The sequence below is a fragment of the Labrus mixtus genome, chromosome 3 (assembly GCF_963584025.1).
Source record: "Labrus mixtus chromosome 3, fLabMix1.1, whole genome shotgun sequence".
NCBI lineage: Eukaryota > Metazoa > Chordata > Actinopteri > Labriformes > Labridae > Labrus > Labrus mixtus.
Window position 1 is genome coordinate 24,980,677 of NC_083614.1, and position 20,986 is coordinate 25,001,662.

At 39.6% G+C, this 20,986-nt stretch overlaps 1 protein-coding gene across 1 annotated transcript; it reads left to right on the top strand.

Moving 5' to 3' along the window:
• Window positions 1-1,089: 1,089 nt before the first annotated feature.
• On the top strand, window positions 1,090-20,966 carry myo1f (myosin IF). Its single transcript, XM_061034164.1, has 28 exons — window positions 1,090-1,285; window positions 7,136-7,264; window positions 8,834-8,923; window positions 9,020-9,114; window positions 9,273-9,360; window positions 9,462-9,551; window positions 10,785-10,916; window positions 11,073-11,207; window positions 11,765-11,897; window positions 12,347-12,543; window positions 12,688-12,768; window positions 12,940-13,026; window positions 13,172-13,258; window positions 13,636-13,803; window positions 14,089-14,174; window positions 14,258-14,339; window positions 14,466-14,572; window positions 14,658-14,756; window positions 14,843-14,987; window positions 15,791-15,905; window positions 15,995-16,164; window positions 16,348-16,493; window positions 16,858-17,004; window positions 17,098-17,246; window positions 17,422-17,484; window positions 18,170-18,377; window positions 19,471-19,631; window positions 19,747-20,966. The coding sequence occupies exons 1-28, from the start codon at window positions 1,283-1,285 to the stop codon at window positions 19,821-19,823; spliced, it is 3,270 nt and encodes a 1,089-aa protein (XP_060890147.1). The 5' UTR covers window positions 1,090-1,282; the 3' UTR covers window positions 19,824-20,966.
• Window positions 20,967-20,986: the final 20 nt, after the last annotated feature.

The following is a 20,986-nucleotide window of genomic DNA, read 5'->3' on the forward strand; positions in this document are numbered from 1 at the left end:
GACAAATCAACCTAAAGACACAAAAATGAACCTCAGTGGCACAAAACAACCACAAAGACATTTAAAAAGACGTACAGGGTCCATTAAAAAAAGATGCTTAGGGACCAAAAAGAGATGCAGGAAGAGAGACAAGGAAAAAAAGGCTGAACAACGTCAACTCTGATAACCTCTGATAGCAACTCAAAGACGCAAATAGCTACAAGGCTAATTAATCATAGACAAAAATAAGGTGCAGAAATGAGGCAGGGTAATCTCACAGGCCAGTAAAAAAATGAACGGTAAGGATGACCACCAACATTTCAAAATGACAAAATGACAAAATGACGTGCCGATACACATTTTGGAGTTCTTGCTTTTTTTGTGTTTAGAAGTCTCTTTCATAAAAATATTATTCAATGGACTCCTGTCAGGCTCAGCCAGAATCCACAGAATGTACTGGAGCACACAAATCACTTAGGGCACATTTTATTTGGTGCAAAGGACTAACGTTTTGATGCACTGCGACTTCTTCAGAGTCCTTTGATACTGTGCAGAGACTTCAAAAACACTCTCATTCAACATCAGATAAAACAGCGTAAAACACACGGTTTGTCACCTTGACACAAACACTCCTGCCAGTGGTGTGTGTGTGTGTAGGTGTGAAGGTGTGTAGGTGCACTATGTGTGACCTCTGCATCAGTTATGCAGGGCGTTGGAAGCAGAAGATCCTCGGATGATACAAAAACATTCAGTGAAGCAACCACAGGCTGGGTGGAGCTGGCAGCTCACTACTGAAACACCATCATTGGGCAACAGGCTGAACATAATTATTGTTTCTCTGCAGTTGTTGTCGCTGCCATCATCCCGATGAATTGGATTGAATAATTGAGCTGTTTGGATGAGGTGATGCTGCGTGTTAGGTCATTCTTTCATCCTTGCTCTGATGACAGAAATACAGAAGTGGCAACTTGACTGTGTAGTGAAGTGTGTGTGCATTAGTGAGTGTGTGTGTGTGTGACGTGTGTGTGAGTGTGTGTGTGTGTGTGTGTGTGTGTGTGTGTGTGTGTGTGTGTGTGTGTGTTATCTTCGAGCAGTTCTTGTTTCACACAGTGAATCTGTGAGAGTATGAGGAAGTAGCTTTTTGAATAGTCGCAGTGGATGTCTTGTAGGTTTTTGCTGGCTGCTGTTTTGACCGTCCTGCTGTGTGTGTGAGAGAGATGGCTGCAATCTGTGGATATTAACGACACACACACACGCAATCTCTGGTCAGTGGACACCTGGAGAGGAGAGACCCTCAGGAACAATGGTACGGTACCACACCTTTATTACCTACCTCACACACCTTCTGACGGATGTAATCTATGTACACTCCTGAAAAGCTGATGCTGCTAGACTTTTCTTGTCCACAAAGACTTGAAGCTTGAGTTTGGAAACTTCCTTTCCTGAAACAGCATTTTTAAAAAAAACAAAAACATTTTCTGTTTCAGAAAGTGACAAAAGCTCGCAACATTTGTGTTTCATGTTTGTGTTTTTATATCTAACAAAGCCAGGAGAGGCTTTTTCATGCTTTAAAATTAATTTGAACAAATAAAAAAGGCTGTGGTTAATATTCTGAAAGATGCCATCTCTTCAGAGAAATTCAGCTCCAGCAGCAGCACCAAAGGGAGTTTCCTCTTTTTTCAAGACAAACCTTTTCAATGAGACACATCAAATGAGATTTTAAGTGTGCACAGGCCATGCAATACACTTTAGATGTGTCATTTATGTTTGAAACAAGCAGAAAAGAAAACTATCTTTATCTCTTTCTCTAAGTACTGACAATTTGAGCTACTGTAATCTCAGTTTCTTCTCTTTCTACTCTTTTAGTAGTTGGTGCACACATAGATGGGGGCTGCCGTACCAAGCTGCAGGCAGTTGCAGGAAGAGAAGCGGTATAGCATGTACAGAGTTTAAAGAGTTTCACAAGAGGCAGAGGCGTGATGTTAGAGAAGGGAAGTGAACTACAGGAGCGGCTCCACACTTCCTCCTCAAACTGTATGGTGCTCACACATCCAAAACTCACACAGTCCTATCGTTAAAATCTGAAAAATCAGAACCCTCGAAAATGTAGTACAACCTTTAATACGAATCTAAAAAGTAAGGTCATGATATTTCACCATCACCAAACGGCTGTTCAACTTTAAACATCCCAGGTGAGACGTGGAGGCCGGGGCGAAAAAAAAGTCTTACATTTCACACGAAAGTTAAGTAACAAAGGCAGCGTTTTAGGCAGAAACATCAGCTCAGGAGTGAAACCATCTCAAAGGATCAGCTTACTTTTTGTCTTTCTTTTGAACCGTGCCAAAAGTTCTGGTTTCGTGCAATGAGGTTTTGAGAACCCATCGTGTCAAAACCACAAAATGTGAGCGATGATTGGCATTTTGTCTGTGGTTTGTCTGGCACCTGACATTTTCATTTTTGACTCAACAACAGCTTTTTTTTTTGTGAATGTTCAGTCAGCTAGAAAATGTTTCTCATTTAGATATGATTGCAGGGTTGACTGCTGATCTGACAAATATCTGAAGGAACTTCTGTTAGTTGATGTTGAGGTTTTTTTTCTTCAATATTTGGATGTAAGATGAGATAAAGCATACTGACTTACATGAGAAAGTTCCATCCATCCATTTATAAATTGGCAATATTTAGCAATACAGCTTACCTTCATGTGTAGCATGTATTTTTGATAAATAATCAAAACAGGCTTCAGGCATATGTGTCATTTTCAGATACTGCATGTCACAGTAGAGTACATTTTGTGTTGTGTTGTGTGAAATAATTAGAAAAGTAAATCCATGACAAACCAACAGAAATATGATCCAGAATTACTAAACTGAAAGTGTTTTCTAAGGTTGTAGAAGACAAATAAAATAAAATAAAGGTTGCAGAATGTAGGACCATGACAGCTATATGTCCAGACTTTAAAACCTGAGTTCTCTTATGATTGTTTAAACATTTTGTTTTTAGACTTACCCTTGTGTCCTTTGCTCTTGGACAAAGAGCGGAGTGGTACACAGCACGAGTGTCCACACTGGGAATAAAGTACATTTCAGGAGTGGCAGGATTAAACTCAAAGTCTTAGCAGAGACATATTTCAAACTGAGCTTCATCATTGTTCAGAGGAGAGAGACCGAGGGGGAAATAACAGAAACGCTTGTGAGATTGGAGTTCAGTCAAAAGGCTGAATAAATAATAGCCACTGCTTGAATGACATCTTGTGCACCGTTTGTAATGGAGCCAGAAGCTATCCTAATAATAACAGTAATAAAAAAGTTTATTCAAAAAGCACTTTTCACAGACATCAGCCACTGAGTGCTTAATAAGGATACAACACACAAAAAATACAAATAGTGACAATAATGTTATTGTGACAAAAGAATAACAACAGCAACAACAACAACAACAACAAAACAACAACAAATAATGGAAGGCAAGACTGTGACATGAGCCACAGATCGCAGAATACAAGATTAAAAGCACACTTACAAACAGTAAGGTATAAGTGCATTAAAAGATAAAGCATAAGTACCCAAATGTCTGTCTAATCAGGAGTGTCTTTAGCCGGAGTTTTTTAACAGTTTTTTCAGAGTGCAAAGAAATGGGCAGAGCTTTCCAAAGTCTGGGAGCTATGACCTGGAAAGCTCTATTACCACCGGTCTTTAGACGTGTTGGAGGAACAGAGAGCAGTTGTAGTGTGTTTGACTTCAGGGGGTGAGTTGCCTGATATATGATTTCAGACAGATAACCTGGAGCCTCTGTAAGTGAGAGTGAGAACTTGTGAATGTAACAGGGGGCCATGGTGAAGTGGTCTAAGTACAGGAGTGATGTGAGACCGTTTGTTTGACCTTGTTATTACTCTGGCTGCAGCGTTCTGCACTGAGCGAAACAAACGAGTTGGCTTCACATTTCAAACCTTGAGTTTGCTGCTTAGTGAAGTCAGAAGCTGAACATGAGCTGTTAGCAGATTACAGCTAAGGTCAATATAATGTGTGCATCTTTTGTCTGGGGTAATAAACGAAACAGCCAAGTGTTTAAATACATACTGATGCTACAAAGCAGAAATGTAGCTCCGGTTTTTATTTGGGGGGAGGGCTATATGTGCCTTTAATAGATAGGACATAGAATACAGACAGGACGTGTAGGAAGACGAGAGTTGGGAAGTGACAAATGTTGAGGGTTGGACTAAAACCCAGGACAGCCATGAGGACTAGTAGCCTCTGCATATAGGACGCACACTCTACGCTAGGCCAAACCAATCTCCCACCTACCAAGAATGTTATCCAAAAGTACAGCCATATGGATTTCTTAAGCAGCTTATTTTACGACCATATATAAAAACATTTTACAGTGACCTCTCGCGGCTGTAATAGTTATGACAGGATTAAGGAAAAAATAAATTGGTGCAGAATAAAGGACAAGAAAATTCTGTTTAGGGAGGAGATTGAGGCGGATGGAGTAAAAACACAAAAATCCCCCTCTGGACAAGTCTGGAACAAACAATATCATGCTGAGTTGTTTTAGAGAGTGTGTTAAATTTAACACATACGACAGGTATTTTATGTTTGTACATAAACTGCTTAAATGCTAAATCTCAACCAATCTAGATCTCTAGCTAAAACTAACCAAGTAGTTACAGACTTGAGTAAGCTGTCACTGTTTCACTCTGTTAATTATGTGTTTCACGTATATGTCTGGCCACTGTTCACACATGGTGTTGTGGTGAACAGTGTTGCATGCAGCTTTAGGAGTCATTTGCAACGGACTTATTCTGAAGTTTGCATTTAGGATTGGACCCTTTACCTTTACGTCATGAGACGAGAAGACATGAACTCCAGCTGATTCAATAAAGGAAGAAGGGTCATAGGTCATAGTCACACTACCGCTTCTTGATATCACCATCATACAATTGAAACTGTGTGATCTTGATTTAAGCAGCTGAACAGTGCAAGTGTGAGTGTTGTGAATTTAACGCTTCTGCAGGTTCATCAGGAAAGACTGAGGGGGCTAGCCGTCTTGCAACACTTCCTGACAAAATGTAGAAATCGACATCACTGTGATGCTGTTTAGCAGAGATCGAATGATGTTCTGCATTAAGGGGAAAAATGGAAAGACCTAAACCATGACTTTAACTCTAGGGTAAACTCTTTGCTTAGTGCATTCTTTTGCATGTGAGATCCATAAATGTGAGCGCAGCAGATCTTCAGACTCTAAAACACACCAATCTGTTGCCATGTATGCTCACTAGAACCCAAAAGCGTATTCATCCGCCACTCAAAATAGTCCCTAACAAATAAACACTTACATCTATTTAAGTGAAATTTAATAAAAACTACAGTGTCTGTTTATTCCAATAAATGTTTAACCCTTAAAAAAACATTTAACTGTATGTGTGTGACCCTTTTCTAACAAAGTCATTTCGTATAGCAGGAACCAATGAGCTTTGGGATCAAAGACGCGTAATGAAGAGAAGTTGGAAAGTACAGCGAGAAGTAACACAATTTATTTTGGTTTGTCGCAAGAAATGTACAGTTCAGATGAAAAATTAAGAATAAAATAAGATTCCTTTTTTTAAGTCTTTTAAGAACCATTTAATGAAGTTTTTAGAAGAGAACGAATGAAAACAGAGACACAGTCATTTAAAACTTAAGGTCCATGTTGCTGTTTTTGGTTTCAGTGGTTTCGATTAGACGATGACCCTTGAGGGTTTTAACCTTAGAAATGAAATGCTAATACATGTGACATACACTGTTTATCGTGTGTCTGTTTAGTCTCTGAGTTTATTCAAGTTTCAACACGCCTTTTATTGAAACTTCTCTTTGAATTTCCTTCAACTTTGTCTGGCATGATGAGGCACAGTGGGAAACTTAATGATCTCAGCTGGTTCCTAAACCACACCAGGGTTTCTGTTTCTTATGATTTATTAGGCTATAGAAATAAGACAAAATAAAATGTTCTAATGTGTGAATTTGGACACAACTTTTCTGTTTATAATAATTCTTGTTGATTTGAAAATTCTACAATGCCAATATCATCTAGAGATGTTGAGACTGAAGCTGAACCACAGTGCCAATGACAAGAACACACATCAAACAAAACACACATCAAACAGAACAGAGTCTTTTAGGGAAAACCAACATACAGGATGGTTCACCTCAAGGTGTTGTTACAATTTGTCATAATCCAGAAGTTGAGAGCTTTGTTGTATGTGACGCCCTTTACTCGTTTCACAACACAGCTGTCATTATGTTATAGTCAGCTTTGTTGTTGGTCGCTGTAGTTTCACAAATCTACAGCGGTGTTTCTCTAAATGTCCTAAATTAGAAAAATTGCTCACCTCATCTGTGACCTGTTGCCTGACAACCAGCCCCAGTTTCCTTCAGTGGCAACCACAACGAGTTACGTTTCTAAAACAACATCTACACCGATGCCAAACTTGTCTTTTTTTTTTTTTACCTACTTAGCATCCGACAGTCATCACTGCTCATCTTTGTTTCAATACATATTTATCGCTATTTCTTTTATTCTTAGTTTCAATTTTGTATCTGGTTTATTTTTTTCTCGTTGGTGTTTCTTATTGTTATTTGTTGGATCCTTTCTCTGTTCTTGGTTCTTTCTTTCACTTCAGTTTCATGAATTTTGTCCGTTGTTTTGTAAGGTCTTACATATACTTATGGGAGGATTACTCCACTATAGGGTGGTATTTCAGAAAAGTTGGGGACTTTTTGACCCAGATGTACAGTAAACTAATCAAAATGGAGACATGTTCTGTTGTTAAGCTCAAGACTAGATACTGGATTAATCAGAATTTATTTTCTTTGTTTGAGATTCCTCCATACCACTGTCTTTTAAAGTCTGTGTGAGAAGTTCACTGTTGCTAAAAATGTCTCCAAGCTCATCAGAACTTATTTCAGACTTTGAGTCTCCTCTTTGGCCACAGAAGAAACAAACTGTTTTACAGGTTGTGTAGTTCTTTGCATGGAAAATAAACCTCACCTGTAAAATCAACTGTTTAATTTACATTGTTCTATATGAGGGACGGTATGAATACATAACATTTCATTTTCTTTAAAGCGTCTCAGCAAAGTTTCAATCATCCTTTCCTCTCTCATGTGTGATCCAGGCGAAGTACCACTGGCAGAGTCAAAATGTGAAGCAGAGCGGCGTGGACGACATGGTCCTGCTGTCCAAGATAACCGAGGACGCCATCGTGGACAACCTGAAGAAGAGATACATGGACGACTACATCTTTGTATCCTACAAGCTGACAATGTCATCATTTACTTCATTTTTTATTTTTTATGATAGGGTTTGTTAGTCGACGTTTGTTTTCCATTCATGACCAGTTTGGACAGCTGACATGAATAAGGATTTTGAAAATGACCACACTGGATCCAAGTAAAAGCTCATTTGCATCCCAATAAATAAAGACTCTTGTTTAGATTTTGTGGGCAGGAACGTCAAAAAAAAACTGTGAGAGAGGAAGTTTATGTGCCAGCAATGGCAACCTTTACTTTTTATCACTGAAAAGAACCAGAAAACTGATTTTAAAGACAAAAAGACAGAACCTAGGTCGACCTAAGTCATATACAGTCAGAAAAAACCCGACATTTAACAACAGAGATAAAATGACTTCACTCTTCTTCTTCTTCTGCATTCACGGTTTGACTCAAAAGCTCACTTCCTTCTTCTCTGAGCACAGCTTAAGTTCAGGAAATACATTTCCCGTCAATTAGCAGGCAACTGACATCACAGATAAAACACTAAGGCATTAAGTCAGATCCGTTAGGCTAATAGATCATGAATCTTGACCTGTGCATGATATGAATATATACTTGTGGAAATGAATGACTAGCAATTTGCCATTTTCCTGCAATAGTAAAAAAGAGCTTTAAGTTCCCAGGTGGTAACTTCACATCAAGGTAGAACTTAAAAAAAAGAATATTTAGAAAGTATTTATTACTTGAACTTTCCATTTTACTCAGGATTCTTAACATTTATTAAATATTGTGTGGGTTGGCATCACAGACGGTACAAATTCCCAAAGCCCTCTCAGAATTAGTCACACCAACTCTGGGGAATTTCGGTCACTTCCTTGTGTTCTTGTTTCTTGTGGTTTTAAGTGACGTCACGATGATTGGAGTGACAAAATTGTTCTCGTTGCATCTCTTCTCAGTATTCAGTTTTGATTTTGAATTCTTTAAAGCTATTAGCTATTGGGGCGGCAGTAGCTCAGTCTGTAGGGACTTGGGTTGGGAGTAGGAGGACCAAGTCTGGAAGTTGGTCTGGTAGCTGGAGAGGTGCCAGTCCACTTCCTGGGCACTGCCGAGGTGCCCTTGAGCAAGGCACCCAACCCCAAAAACTGCTCTGGAGCGCCCGCTGTGGGCAGCCCCCTCACTCTGAGACCTCTCCATTAATGCATGTTCATAGGATCCTGTTTGTGCATGTGTGTGTATTTCAGCCTATGTGTGTGTAGCATGTTCATTAGACAGAGTGTAAAACTGAATTCCCCCTCGTTGGATTAATAAAGGATGTTAAGTCAAGATTGTTTTTTGCCGCAATAAGTACATTTTCCTTACTTTCTAAAATGTTCTGTCAGTTCACATGAATCAGTTTCAGTTCCAGTTTTTTAATAAACCTGTTCAAAGATTTCTTGTTAGAAAATATATTTTAAAGTGTGAAAAAGGGAACAAAGAATACCGGTTAATGTGTTGTGTAGGCCTATTGCATTGCAGACAATATTGTTAAGGCTTTATTGAACATGTACAGAGATGATACCAAAGGTTATTAGTCCCTGAGGCTCCTTGACTTGTCTGCTCAGACGTACATCGGCTCCGTGCTGATTTCAGTCAACCCGTTCAAACAGATGCCCTACTTCACTGACAGAGAGATCGAACTTTACCAGGGAGCCGTGAGTAAACGTTTCATCGACTGTTCTTGTAAATCGGTAGTGTTTAGTGGAATATTGACCAGAAAAAATCTCTTTCTCTATATTTATCTCCCTCAGGCCCAGTATGAGAACCCACCACACATCTACGCTTTGACTGATAACATGTACAGAAACATGATGATAGATGGAGAGAATCAGTGTGTCATCATCAGGTGATCACAGCTCCTGCATGCTTTGCTTCTCAAATTGCCACTGATGTTGGTTCTTCTGTTGTGTTGATCTGTAATACAACACATTTCAGCATCTGCTTGTGTGGTTTGAGTAATGTTATGTTTCATTGTGGTGTTTTCTGTGCCATTTTTTGTGGCAGCGGTGAGAGCGGTGCTGGAAAGACCGTGGCTGCCAAATACATCATGGGTTACATTTCTAAAGTATCTGGAGGAGGGTCCAAAGTTCAGGTAGAGACAGCACTCAATGACTCTTTCAAACTTCCTGAAGTAAGGGGTTTAGCTATTTCTGTAGCACCTCAAAATTGTGTCACTATGTGTGTTTGTTGCAGCATGTAAAAGACATCATCCTACAGTCTAATCCTCTGCTGGAAGCTTTTGGTAACGCCAAGACTGTACGCAACAACAACTCGAGTCGCTTTGTGAGTACCCTCTTTGCTTCAACACTTAGGACTCTTCTCATTTTTCTGTTGTGTGCTTCCTCATCTCGTCTCTTCTTGTCATCCTGCCTACATGGAAATGTATCACAGTATCCCCCACACCCCCACGTGTGTTCACCTTGATTTAAACAGAATAATTACCCATAGGAACTAAACATCTAATGCCTTAGCTTTTTTTTAACTTTGGAACGAGTTGACCCAGAACTCAATCTTGGGCTATTCCATCTGCTGAGAAGGATTGTGTCATGTAATTCAAAGAAACAGCTACTTTATGGACCTAGTTGTGAAATTGCCAGGTTCCTTTTTTCAATGTAAATTCGTTTTACTTTCAACCTCAATAGGAACAATACATCACCATAACTAGTTTTATAGATTAAAATACAGCATTACCAACTAGTTCCATGTTAAGCTAATTTCTTATTCTACCGCCTGAGGTAATGACTTTTTCATGAACATTCATCCCTATATGGATCACTGTCGGTCTATGAAATGAAATGTTTTAAAAATGTCAACAAAAAGATGACGTTTTATCAGACCAACAGTAGAACAGTAAGAAAAAGGATACCACTACTTTTTGGATGGGATACACTGACCGACTGTAGAATAAGAAATAAAAAGGACCAATTAAACATCAGCCTTCAATAGAGGCGTTAGAATGCATCAAAGAAGCATTTCCCCTATTAGTGCTGGTGTGATCCACACATGCCTTTTCAAGCCTCCCCCCCCCCCTCCCCCCCCTCATGTATCATCAATGCAGTCCTGATGCTCAATTTCACACCTTTAAACCACATCAGTGTGCAGCAGCTTCAGTGCATTCAATTTGTTTTTCCGTCACCACTGATGTAGCGAGAAGGATATCGGGTGTGGGGTAAATGCATTTAGCGGTAGATGTTTGCAGAGTTCCTTTTATAGCTCGTACAAATTGCATGAGGGTCAGCTCACTGTTGCATTGTTTTATCACTGTCGAATCAAGGTCGTGTTTTGGGGGGTACACGCTGACTCTGAGTCATTGATTTAAGAATTAAATGAAGGTTTAACTTTACCTGTAAACTATGTTTGTTTGTATTTATTATTCAATAGGTGTAGGTAGAGTGTCTAGACTGGGTGAACAATTCAGACTGGGTGGGAAATTCCTCTGCACAACCTCATACTTTGCATAAGTTTAATTACAGCTTGTCACCTCTGATTATTGACTTGTATTTTTGTATCTATTAGGGTAAATACTTTGAGATTCAATTCAGCAGAGGGGGAGAGCCAGATGGAGGCAAAATCTCAAACTTCTTGCTGGAGAAGTCGAGAGTGGTGAGCCAGAATGAGAACGAAAGGAATTTCCACATTTACTATCAGGTGAGAGACATGCACACTCACAGCCGACTAGAACAAGTTATTTGTGTTACTGTTCATTCCTGATTTACATTCATGTAGTCACTTACATACTCCCATTTCCCCCCGCTTAAAAACATCAATTATAAAAGCTGTTCCACTTGCACTGCTGTCTTCCAGATGATAGAGGGTGCCAACGCTCAGCAGAAAGAGGGCCTAGGCATCATGACCCCAGACTACTACTACTACCTCAACCAGTCTGGGACCTACAAGGTGGATGGGACCAATGACAGCAAAGACTTCCAAGAAACTATGGTACCCATAAAGCTGGACAAAATCACTTGCCACACAATGATTATTTGTACAAGAAATAGGTTAAAACTTTGTTCTGCCATACAAATGAAAGCTGTTATGCTCTCCTTTAAGTTAATTATGTGTGGCAACAGGAGTGATGTTTGATGATTGGATTTAGAAAGCAATACTTTAGAAGTGATCCTGCCTTCACATTTTGAGCTAGTCAGTGTTAAAAAAGATAAGATTTAACATTTCTTATGCTTTTAAACTGTATTGCTATTTTTTGCCATAATTGATATAATCAGAGTAGGCATTTCTAAAACAGAGCATTTCAACAATGATAGCTAGGTGTGTTTGCCTGGTTTCTGTAACACCTGCATCCATTTAAGATAACTTCAGCTAGCTAGGTGTTGCTCCTTTAATCTGAGTTAAGATAGTTTCTGAGTGTAGGACATTGCTGTGACTATGGTTTTATATTTCTCAACCAGGAGGAATGTTAAGTTAATTGTATCATGAGTTTAAAATGACTTCTTTGCTGTGTTACAAACTGCTACCTGCTTCTGTGTCGATGTCTCCAGGAAGCCATGCAGGTTATCGGGATCCCCGGCGAAATCCAGACTCAGGTGCTGCAGATCATCGCAGGCATCCTCCACCTGGGAAACATCAGTTTCATTGAGGCTGGAAACTATGGCCAGGTGGAGAGCACAGACTGTGAGTGATTAACATGCACATACAGTCAGCAGACACATGTGAATTTACTCATTTATGCATGTACACATATTCCCACCTGGTGTACAAAGTTCTTTCCAAGGGCGATGAGTTAACCAAAGCTCACTATGACAAACCAGTCCCTTGGTAAACACTCCTGCTAATTGATAGAGTCTGTGCACATCACTTCTACCTTGTTTATCCTTCCCTTTGTCTGCTGCCTTGGGATTCCCTGCTCAATAGATAATTGGTGTTTACAAGAAGGCTGGCGTTCTATTTTACCATGCCTCAGTCCCTGTGTGGATTTGTACAAATCAAACTTTTTACCAGCAACAACTACATTTAGTACAAAAAGATATGGTCATGAAGATGAGCATACCCAAATCCTTATTACAAAGACTCATTTTGACTTAACTGATGTATTTGTGTTGATTCCAAATATTGTTTTTCAGTGCTTGCCTTCCCTGCCTATCTACTGGGTATTGACCATAGCCGCCTGCAGGACAAGCTGACCAGCCGGAAGATGGACTCAAAGTGGGGAGGGAAGTCTGAGTCCATTAATGTGACCCTAAACCAGGAGCAGGCCACCTACACACGAGACGCCCTGGCTAAAGCCCTCTATGCACGACTATTTGACTACCTGGTGGAGGTAGTGAAACATTTCACACAGTAGCAACAGAACAAATGGAATGAGGAAATATGCAGTTTTTCCTTTATCAAGGATACCTAAATTCACAAAAATCTCTTCTGTTTTCTATTTTTTTTCTGCCCCTCCTCTGTCTGTTTTCTCCAGGCCATAAATAAAGCCATCCAAAAACCATATGAAGAATTCAGCATTGGAGTTCTTGACATTTATGGCTTTGAGATATTCCAGGTTTGTCCTCTTACAATCTTCCTTTTCGATAATATTCCCAAGCAGCCACTAAAATACTGGATGCTAATTTTACACATGGTACAGTTGAGCAGGTTTTCATTATAATGGTATCTGATGATGTACCTCCTTGTCAATAATCTGAAACCGTCTGGATTGTGTTCTTCTCTGCAGAGGAATGGCTTTGAACAATTCTGCATCAACTTTGTCAACGAGAAACTGCAGCAGATCTTTATCGAACTGACCCTAAAGGCTGAGCAGGTAGTTACAGTGAAAATAATCACTTTTTTAAAAAATCCTTCCACATCTCTTTACAGTCCTTTCCTGTCTTTTAACATTTACACTATGCTGTAAGGTTATCAAAACATGTTTCAACCAGATTTCATGTTTTCTTATTTTCTGACAGGAAGAGTATGTTCAAGAGGGCATCAAGTGGACCCCCATTGAGTATTTCAACAACAAGATTGTGTGCGACCTCATTGAAAACAAATTGGTGAGCTTGTAGCAACAAATCCTATATATATATCCTATACCAACCTATAAATATAAAGGATTCTCACAGATCAAGTTGAATGGTGTTCTTCACTTGCACTGACATAGCTGGTCCTCAAAAATAAAGGAAAGCATGACTCCAGGGGTCAAAAGCAGCAATAATTATAACCTCATGTGAAATACTGACACAACAGAACACAACAAATCTTAAATAGGAAATTTGTTCTTTTATTATCTACTCAGCATCAAATAATGACTCTACACGAAATGCTTTCAAGGGGGATCTTTTTCTATTTCTAAGAAATTCTATTCTTAAAATTTGTCAAATGTGTCACAGCGATGAGTGTTTGCAGCTTAATTCATCCCATGTTTCTGCAGAATCCTCCCGGTGTAATGAGTGTGCTGGATGATGTGTGCGCCACCATGCATGCCAAAGGAGAGGGTGCAGATGGCACTTTGCTGCAGAAACTGCATGCAGCTGTGGGAACACATGAACATTTCAACAGCTGGAACTCTGGCTTTGTCATACATCACTACGCTGGCAAGGTGGGAATCTGACATCAGTCAAACTCACTCTTCTGTAGCAGAAATACTCTTTAACAAGAATATGTGGTATATTCATTTTAAACAGTACGGCTGATGTCTATAAGGTTTGTTGCCATGCTTTTTAAGACCTGATCTGTTGTTATTGCATGAACACAGTAAACAGCAGGCACATTGGAATCAAATCCTTTAAAGAAAATAACCTGACAATGTTCTTTTCTAATAAACAATGTTTGCCTGGTTGGTAAAGGCAACACACAGCAATAATAATATGTGATCCCGTCTCAGGTGTCATATGAAATCAACGGCTTCTGTGAGAGAAACCGAGATGTGCTGTTCCCAGACCTCATTGAGCTCATGCAAAGCAGCGAATAGTAAGTCTCTTGCAGCTATTTGATGTTTTCACTTACAGTATGTTTATTAAAGAAATGCAGTGGAAAAATATTTGTCTCTTCAGTGACTTCATCAGAAGCTTGTTCCCTGAAAACCTGAACACAGACAAGAAAAGCAGGCCGACCACAGCCAGCTCTAAGATCAAGGTGAACTTTTAAACATCGACTAGCTCCTGTCATGTTCAGTTATTGCCTTAATACGTTTGGAGTTTAAAAGAAAGAAATAAAGAGTTTTCTGGTGTTGTCTTGATTGCTCATTGGTTTTTCCGACAGAAACAAGCTAATGATTTGGTGAACACGTTGATGAAATGCACTCCCCATTATATCCGCTGTATCAAACCCAATGAGACTAAAAGACCCAAAGACTGGGAGGAGAGCAGGTCAGCATTCTCACTTCAAAAAACGTATAAATATACATACTAACATACAGTAAACAGTCCCAATGAGTTTCCTATCTGTTTTAAGAGCGAAGCACCAGGTAGAATACCTTGGACTACGAGAAAACATTCGTGTAAGAAGGGCTGGATTTGCGTACCGCAGAGTCTTCAATAAGTTTCTGATGAGGTGAGACTATTTCTGGAAGAAGAACACAGCTCAAAGGAATCTTAAAGGGCCTTTAGGTGAATGTTTGCGTACTTGTCGTTATCCAGGTATGCTATCCTGACAGCTGAGACGTGGCCATGTTGGAGGGGTCCAGAGCAGCAGGGGGTCCTACACCTCCTCCGCTCTGTCAACATGGATAACGATCAGTACCAGATGGGACGCTCCAAGATCTTTGTGAAGAATCCTGAATCGGTAAGAAACTTTGTGTGGTTTTCTAGTGTTTTGCGTCTATAATGATCAGTGGTGGAATATGTACTCTACTTAATTTGAGTTTCTTTTGTGTTACTTAAAGAGGACATATTATACCTCTTTTCCCCCTTTTCAAACAGTCCCCTGTGGTATAAATGAAACATCTGTGCTGTGCTTTGGTCAAAATATAACATGAATCAAGCACCAGAGGAGGTTTGTGACCCTGTATAAACCAGCTCTCTCAGAACGCTCTGTTTTGGTGTGTGTGTCTCTTTAAATGCAATGAGCCTCCTGAGTTATCATGATAGACATCAATCCTCTGGAGCAAGACTAAAAATGGCGGACCTGCACAAACGTTTTGTTCTAAGATGGGGGTGGAGTCCATGGGTGGAGATACCAGGGGAGCGGATGGTGTTTTTTTTTACCAGAATCCAGCTTGTGACATCACAAGCTGAGCAAATTTGAAACTGAGCACTTTTCTCGATAAGACTTATGCAGACTACAAACAAAGGACTGGATGGGTTTATTTCACATGTTGTGGGTCGGTAGACACTCAGGTTACCCAAATATATGTTCAAAAACACTGTCAAAGTGGATTTTTCATAATATTTACCCTTTAAATGCTTACATTTTCTTGCTACTTTAAATTCCTGCCCCTCTACATTTTAAATAGAAATACTTATTTTCTTATATATATACTTAAATACTTAACATAACATTTCTGCAATGCCACCAAGTAGTTACACATGTTAAAAAATACCTTTGAACTGCAACACCTACTCCTTTCTTTTGCTCTATGCTTATAGCTTTTCCTGCTTGAGGAGATGAGGGAGAGGAAGTTCGACACGTTCGCCAGAATCATCCAGAAATCCTGGAGGAGATTCATCGCAAGGAAGAAGTATGAACAGATGAGAGAGGAGGGTGAGTAACAAAGCAGAAATATAACGTACTCCCTGATGTGCATATTGGGAGCTGTGACTCTTAAATATTTGTCCATCCTTGCGACACAGCCTCTGACATCCTGTACAACTCGAAGGAGCGGAGGAAAAACAGCATCAACAGAAACTTTGTCGGGGACTACCTCGGTCTGGAGCAGAAGCCTGAGCTGAGACAGTTCATGGCCAAGAGGGAGCGCATCGACTTTGCCGACTCTGTCACCAAGTATGATCGCAGGTTCAAGGTGAAGCTCGAGAAGCCGTGTCACTGTGACATGTAGACTTTTATTCAGTTTTACCGACAATGAAGTTACTATTGTTAGATGTGTGCAATATATAAGTGTAACCTCTTCCCCAAAGCCACCCACTCTTCTTCTCCTTTCTAGAATTGCTCACAGTTCTCACTTCTTTTTTTTCCCACAACCCAGTCTATCAAGAGAGATATGATCCTGACCCCAAAGGGCATCTACTTGATTGGTCGAGAGAAGGTGAAAAAAGGACCTGAGAAAGGAGAGATAAAGGAGGTGCTGAAGAGAAAACTGGAGTTCACGAGCATCAGTAGCGTCTCTCTCAGGTAGTCCTCCAGTTAACACGTACAAGAGATCAACACCACACTTGCTGATAGTGAAATTAGTGGCTAGGGTGATACTTTTGGAGAGCAACCTCTGAATGTAAAGCTGCTGTTACACCTAGTACAAATATAGAAATAAACTCATTTGTATTACTTCATAGGCTAAAAACTTGACTTCTATTGTAAACAATGACATGCTTGATCAACATTTTTATTCAGATCTAAAAAGATCAATAATGTCAAACCCTGAGACAAGAGTGCATTCCTGAATAATGAAAGTACTCCACAGAGTAAAAGAGTACTACAGAAACTACGAAAAAAATGTAGATCGTATGATCTTGATGGTCTGTTTGTTTTTTTCATTCAGTACGAGACAGGATGATTTCTTCATCATACACGAGGCCCAATACGACAGTCTGCTGGAGTCAAACTTTAAGACAGAGTTCCTCAGCTTACTCTCTAAACGCTACGAGGAAGTGACCAAGAGAAAACTGACAATCTCCTTCACTGACAGGTAGAGGTCCCTAAAACACGTTCACGACAGACTTTTTGGCATAAGAAATCACATCAACAAAACCACTGACATGCTTTATTTCTTCAAACTCAGACTGGAGTTCAGGGTGAAAAAGGAGGGCTGGGGCGGAGGAGGCTCCAGGGTGGTGGTCGTTCAGAGGGGGCAAGGGGACCTGCCCCAGCTCAAACCTGCAGGGAAGACCCTCACAATCACAGTGGGGGACGGTCTACCAAAGTCCTCCAGTAAGTTTAAAGCAGTCCTCTAACGGCTTAATGCACAGATAAGCATGACAAAACTAGCGGAAAAATCCTTAAACATAAGAACATAAAAACATAAGTAAAAGATAACAAAGATTAAAATGTTTTACTATTCAGTCTTTTTCTTTACGTGAATGTAACTAAAGCTGCATTTTCTCAGAGCCAACCAGGAAAAGTGCTGCACAGTCCTACGGTGGAGGGAGAAACAATGTTGCCAGCAGAGGTACACTCAGACTTTCTAACTATCTGCAGCTCCGTCCTTCCATGTGATGTTTAGTCTGTTTGTCCTTATCATCAATCAAAGTCATTGCTCGGATGTTGTAGTTCAGCGCAGTTTTGCATGTACTTTGTAGCATATATGATTCTTTATAAGTCCACTTTCATATTCAGGTATTTCATGTTTTCATTCAATTCATTCATTTCCACAGCTTTGGTTACTTGTTACTTGAAAGATCAAGATTTGAAATACAAAATGTTTGACATATGAAGTGCAATCTGTAGAAACAGGATCAAACTAAAGACAAGTATACAAATGTTAGAAATTAGATACACATTTATGAATTAGGAGTTACAATCCAGCCAGTTATATCATACAATGCTTACATTTGTATCAGTAGTGCCTGCTTCAGTACTCCCTTTTTATTTTTGATACTTTGAGTATACATTTGGCGGCTCATGCTTCTGTGTGTTACATTTTGAATGTAGGACTTGTATTGAAGGTATATTGTACTTAGTTAAGTAAACTATCTGAATACTTTGCCCATTACTGAACTTTTCCAAAGCCATAGTATGAAATCTTTTAGTAAAGTGCAGCATGGCACTATACAAATAAAGATTGATTGATTAAAAGATGCAGCTATACTAAAGCGAGGAGGTTTTATCTTTTATTCCACTTTCCCTCTCCACAGGGCACCCGAATGGAGCAGCCAAGTTTTCCAGAGCACCTCACAACAAACAATCAGAAATCGCATACTCCTCCCCACACAAACAGGCCCGACCACCCAGCACAGCTCCGCCCAAACTGGGCTCCCAGAGGGCCCCCCGAGTCCCAGCCCAAAACCAGCACAACCAGGGGAACCTGGACTTCCTTAATGTGCCTGACCAGGGCATGTCTGGGTAAGAACCACCAACTTCCTCTCCTGAGACATGAACAACAGGGAGGGAATATGTGTGGGGGCGGAGCTTATTAGTCACTAAAAATCAGTGTATACTAGCCTGCTGAGCTGTTAAGGCATGTCAAGGCGGGGCTCAACGCTGACTAAGCCCCAGCAAATACATGAATTTCAGAGTGAGATGGATAACCTGTTTTTAGAGAGTTGACGTCCAGTTGTTTCACAAGTTTCTGTCAAGGCCTGGCTAATTTTGGATCAAACTGGTTTGTTGGTATTTTCATCTGAACAAGTCAATGGGGGGGCAAGATAAATCGTAATTCAAATATTGGCCAAGTAGCACACAATGGAAAGAATCCAAGGTTTTTACAGAAAAAATATAACAAAACTGACTTTTTTGTTTTTATATGATGATGTAGATAGTGTGTGGCGGGAGCCGGTTTTAGATACGTGGAAAACATTTCCAACAAGCGTTACATTTGAAGCAAACTGTTGCCAGGATTATCAATAATGATGATCTCATTCCTTTACTCTTCCTCAGCTTCTGTTATGATAAGCTGTAACTGCTGGTGTGTATTTGGACTGCACATAGCAAACTGTTCACAGCTTCAGGTGTAGTGAGCTGTCGGACATCTGGCCACGTCTTCCTATTCTGTGCGTTGCATTGTTTACAGTCTGACTAGCAAATTGAGAATGGACAGTGGTGTTGGAGTTGAGAGTCAGTGTATGTGTGCTAAATGTTAGTTCCACTTGTATGTGGGTACTTACAGACATCAATAATAAAAAGAAGATAGCCAATGGGTTCTGGGATTGTATTACAGTTATGTAGCTCAGTGGGCTTCCTCTTTGCTCTCCACACAGACTACTGTTCTGCATACAACCAAAGCCCGCAGTAACACCAGTTGATCTGCATTTATATGCAGTCAGAGATGAACAGCGAGCTAAACAGCGTTGTTGCTGAGTTTTGACTGTGTCTTCATCTGAGTGTGTGATTTTTTTCTTCTCCAGCTTCTCTAAGGCCATTTAGCTTCAACTTTATTAGTCGCTCTTGTCATTAGCTTCTCTTATCCCTTTGTCTTTTTTATCTCTCTGTGATGCAGGAAGCAGAGGAAAAGGAGCATCAGTCACAGACCTCCTCCTGCTCCTAAACCACAGTCTCGACCCCAGGGGCCCCGCTGCCGGGCGCTATATCAGTATGTGGGCCAGGACACGGACGAGATCAGCTTTGATGTCGATGAGGTGTTTGACCTCGTCAAAGAAGGTGTGTGGATGAAACAGAACAAGATGGAAAGGGAAAAAGTAATATAATCAATGTGATTGTTCTGAACTGTCCTGCAGTGGTTTATGATTCATGTCTTTGCATTTTGTCTCTGTAGATGCGACAGGCTGGTGGACAGGGAGGATTCGAGGACGGGAAGGTCTCTTTCCCAGCAATTATGTAGAGAAGATTTGATCAGGACTCGATCTTTACTTGTGAAGATTTTTATTAAAGCAGCACATCCTGTATGTTAAATAACCTGTTGGTTAAATGTTCATGGAAACAGGGCCAGTAAAGGTTGGAACGAGCTGATATTCGGGCCACATATAACTTGTTCTACATGGTGACAGACATAGTTTCTTAAAACACAAATCCACTGGAAATAGCTGCTCAGGTTTCATCGCTCTGTTGTCGTCCCAGGGTCTTTTGTTTTAAATGACATGGCAGCAAGGTCTAAACCTTGACTCAGTCTCCAACAACACCTTTCTTCAGGGTGTGTAAAAGGTTGTAAATGTCAAACTTTTTTTAGATTAGATTTATTCTTATATTTTAAAAATATTCTTTGAAGAAAGTGGCAATAAAGATTGATTAGTCGGGGTATAAAAGTATTCTGTAACATTTTTTTTTTTTTTTACAATTCCATTCATAGTTCTAAGACAGATGAGATGACGACAGCCCCAAAAATAATTTTGTGTTGAAGGTACCTTGAGAGTGCTTGAATAGTTCTTGAAATGACTGAAAGATAAAGTTGCAGACTTTACAAGAAAAAGACTTAAATGTGCTGCATCCTCCTGGTGCTTCCTGCTGTCTCCACTCTTCATATTTCCCTGAAGCTATTCTACATGTCTGTTGCTCCTCAGTAGTCATGATTGAGACTTAAGCTTAAAATCAAGTAAATCAATGCATTTTTAAATATGTTGAATATGTAAAAAGTGAACTTAACTTTTTACTTTTTCACTGAAAACAAATTTTGCTTCAGTTAATCAAAGCCAATAATAAGACAACTTCTGGTCTCACTTAAAAGGTAGATTTTTTTTTTTGCATTGTTGTTTGGATAAGTTTCTCATACATTGTTTTCATCTTAGTAAAAGAATAAAAAATATATTTTCATATTTTACCTCAAGAACTTTTGCACTGGTTAAAACTGTATCATCAGTAAATGATAAAATATTTCTGAATAAAACAGAAAGGGGAGACTAATTGCTTTTACATTTGATTCATTTTTTTTACCAATTTTGTATTCTTTTTCATTTCAAGTTGATTTTGTATGATTGTCTGGTCAGTATTCAGTCTGTTTTGTTTGATAAAAAAAAAATAAAAACGTTTTATCAGAAATAATTTAATTTTTTTCAAAACGT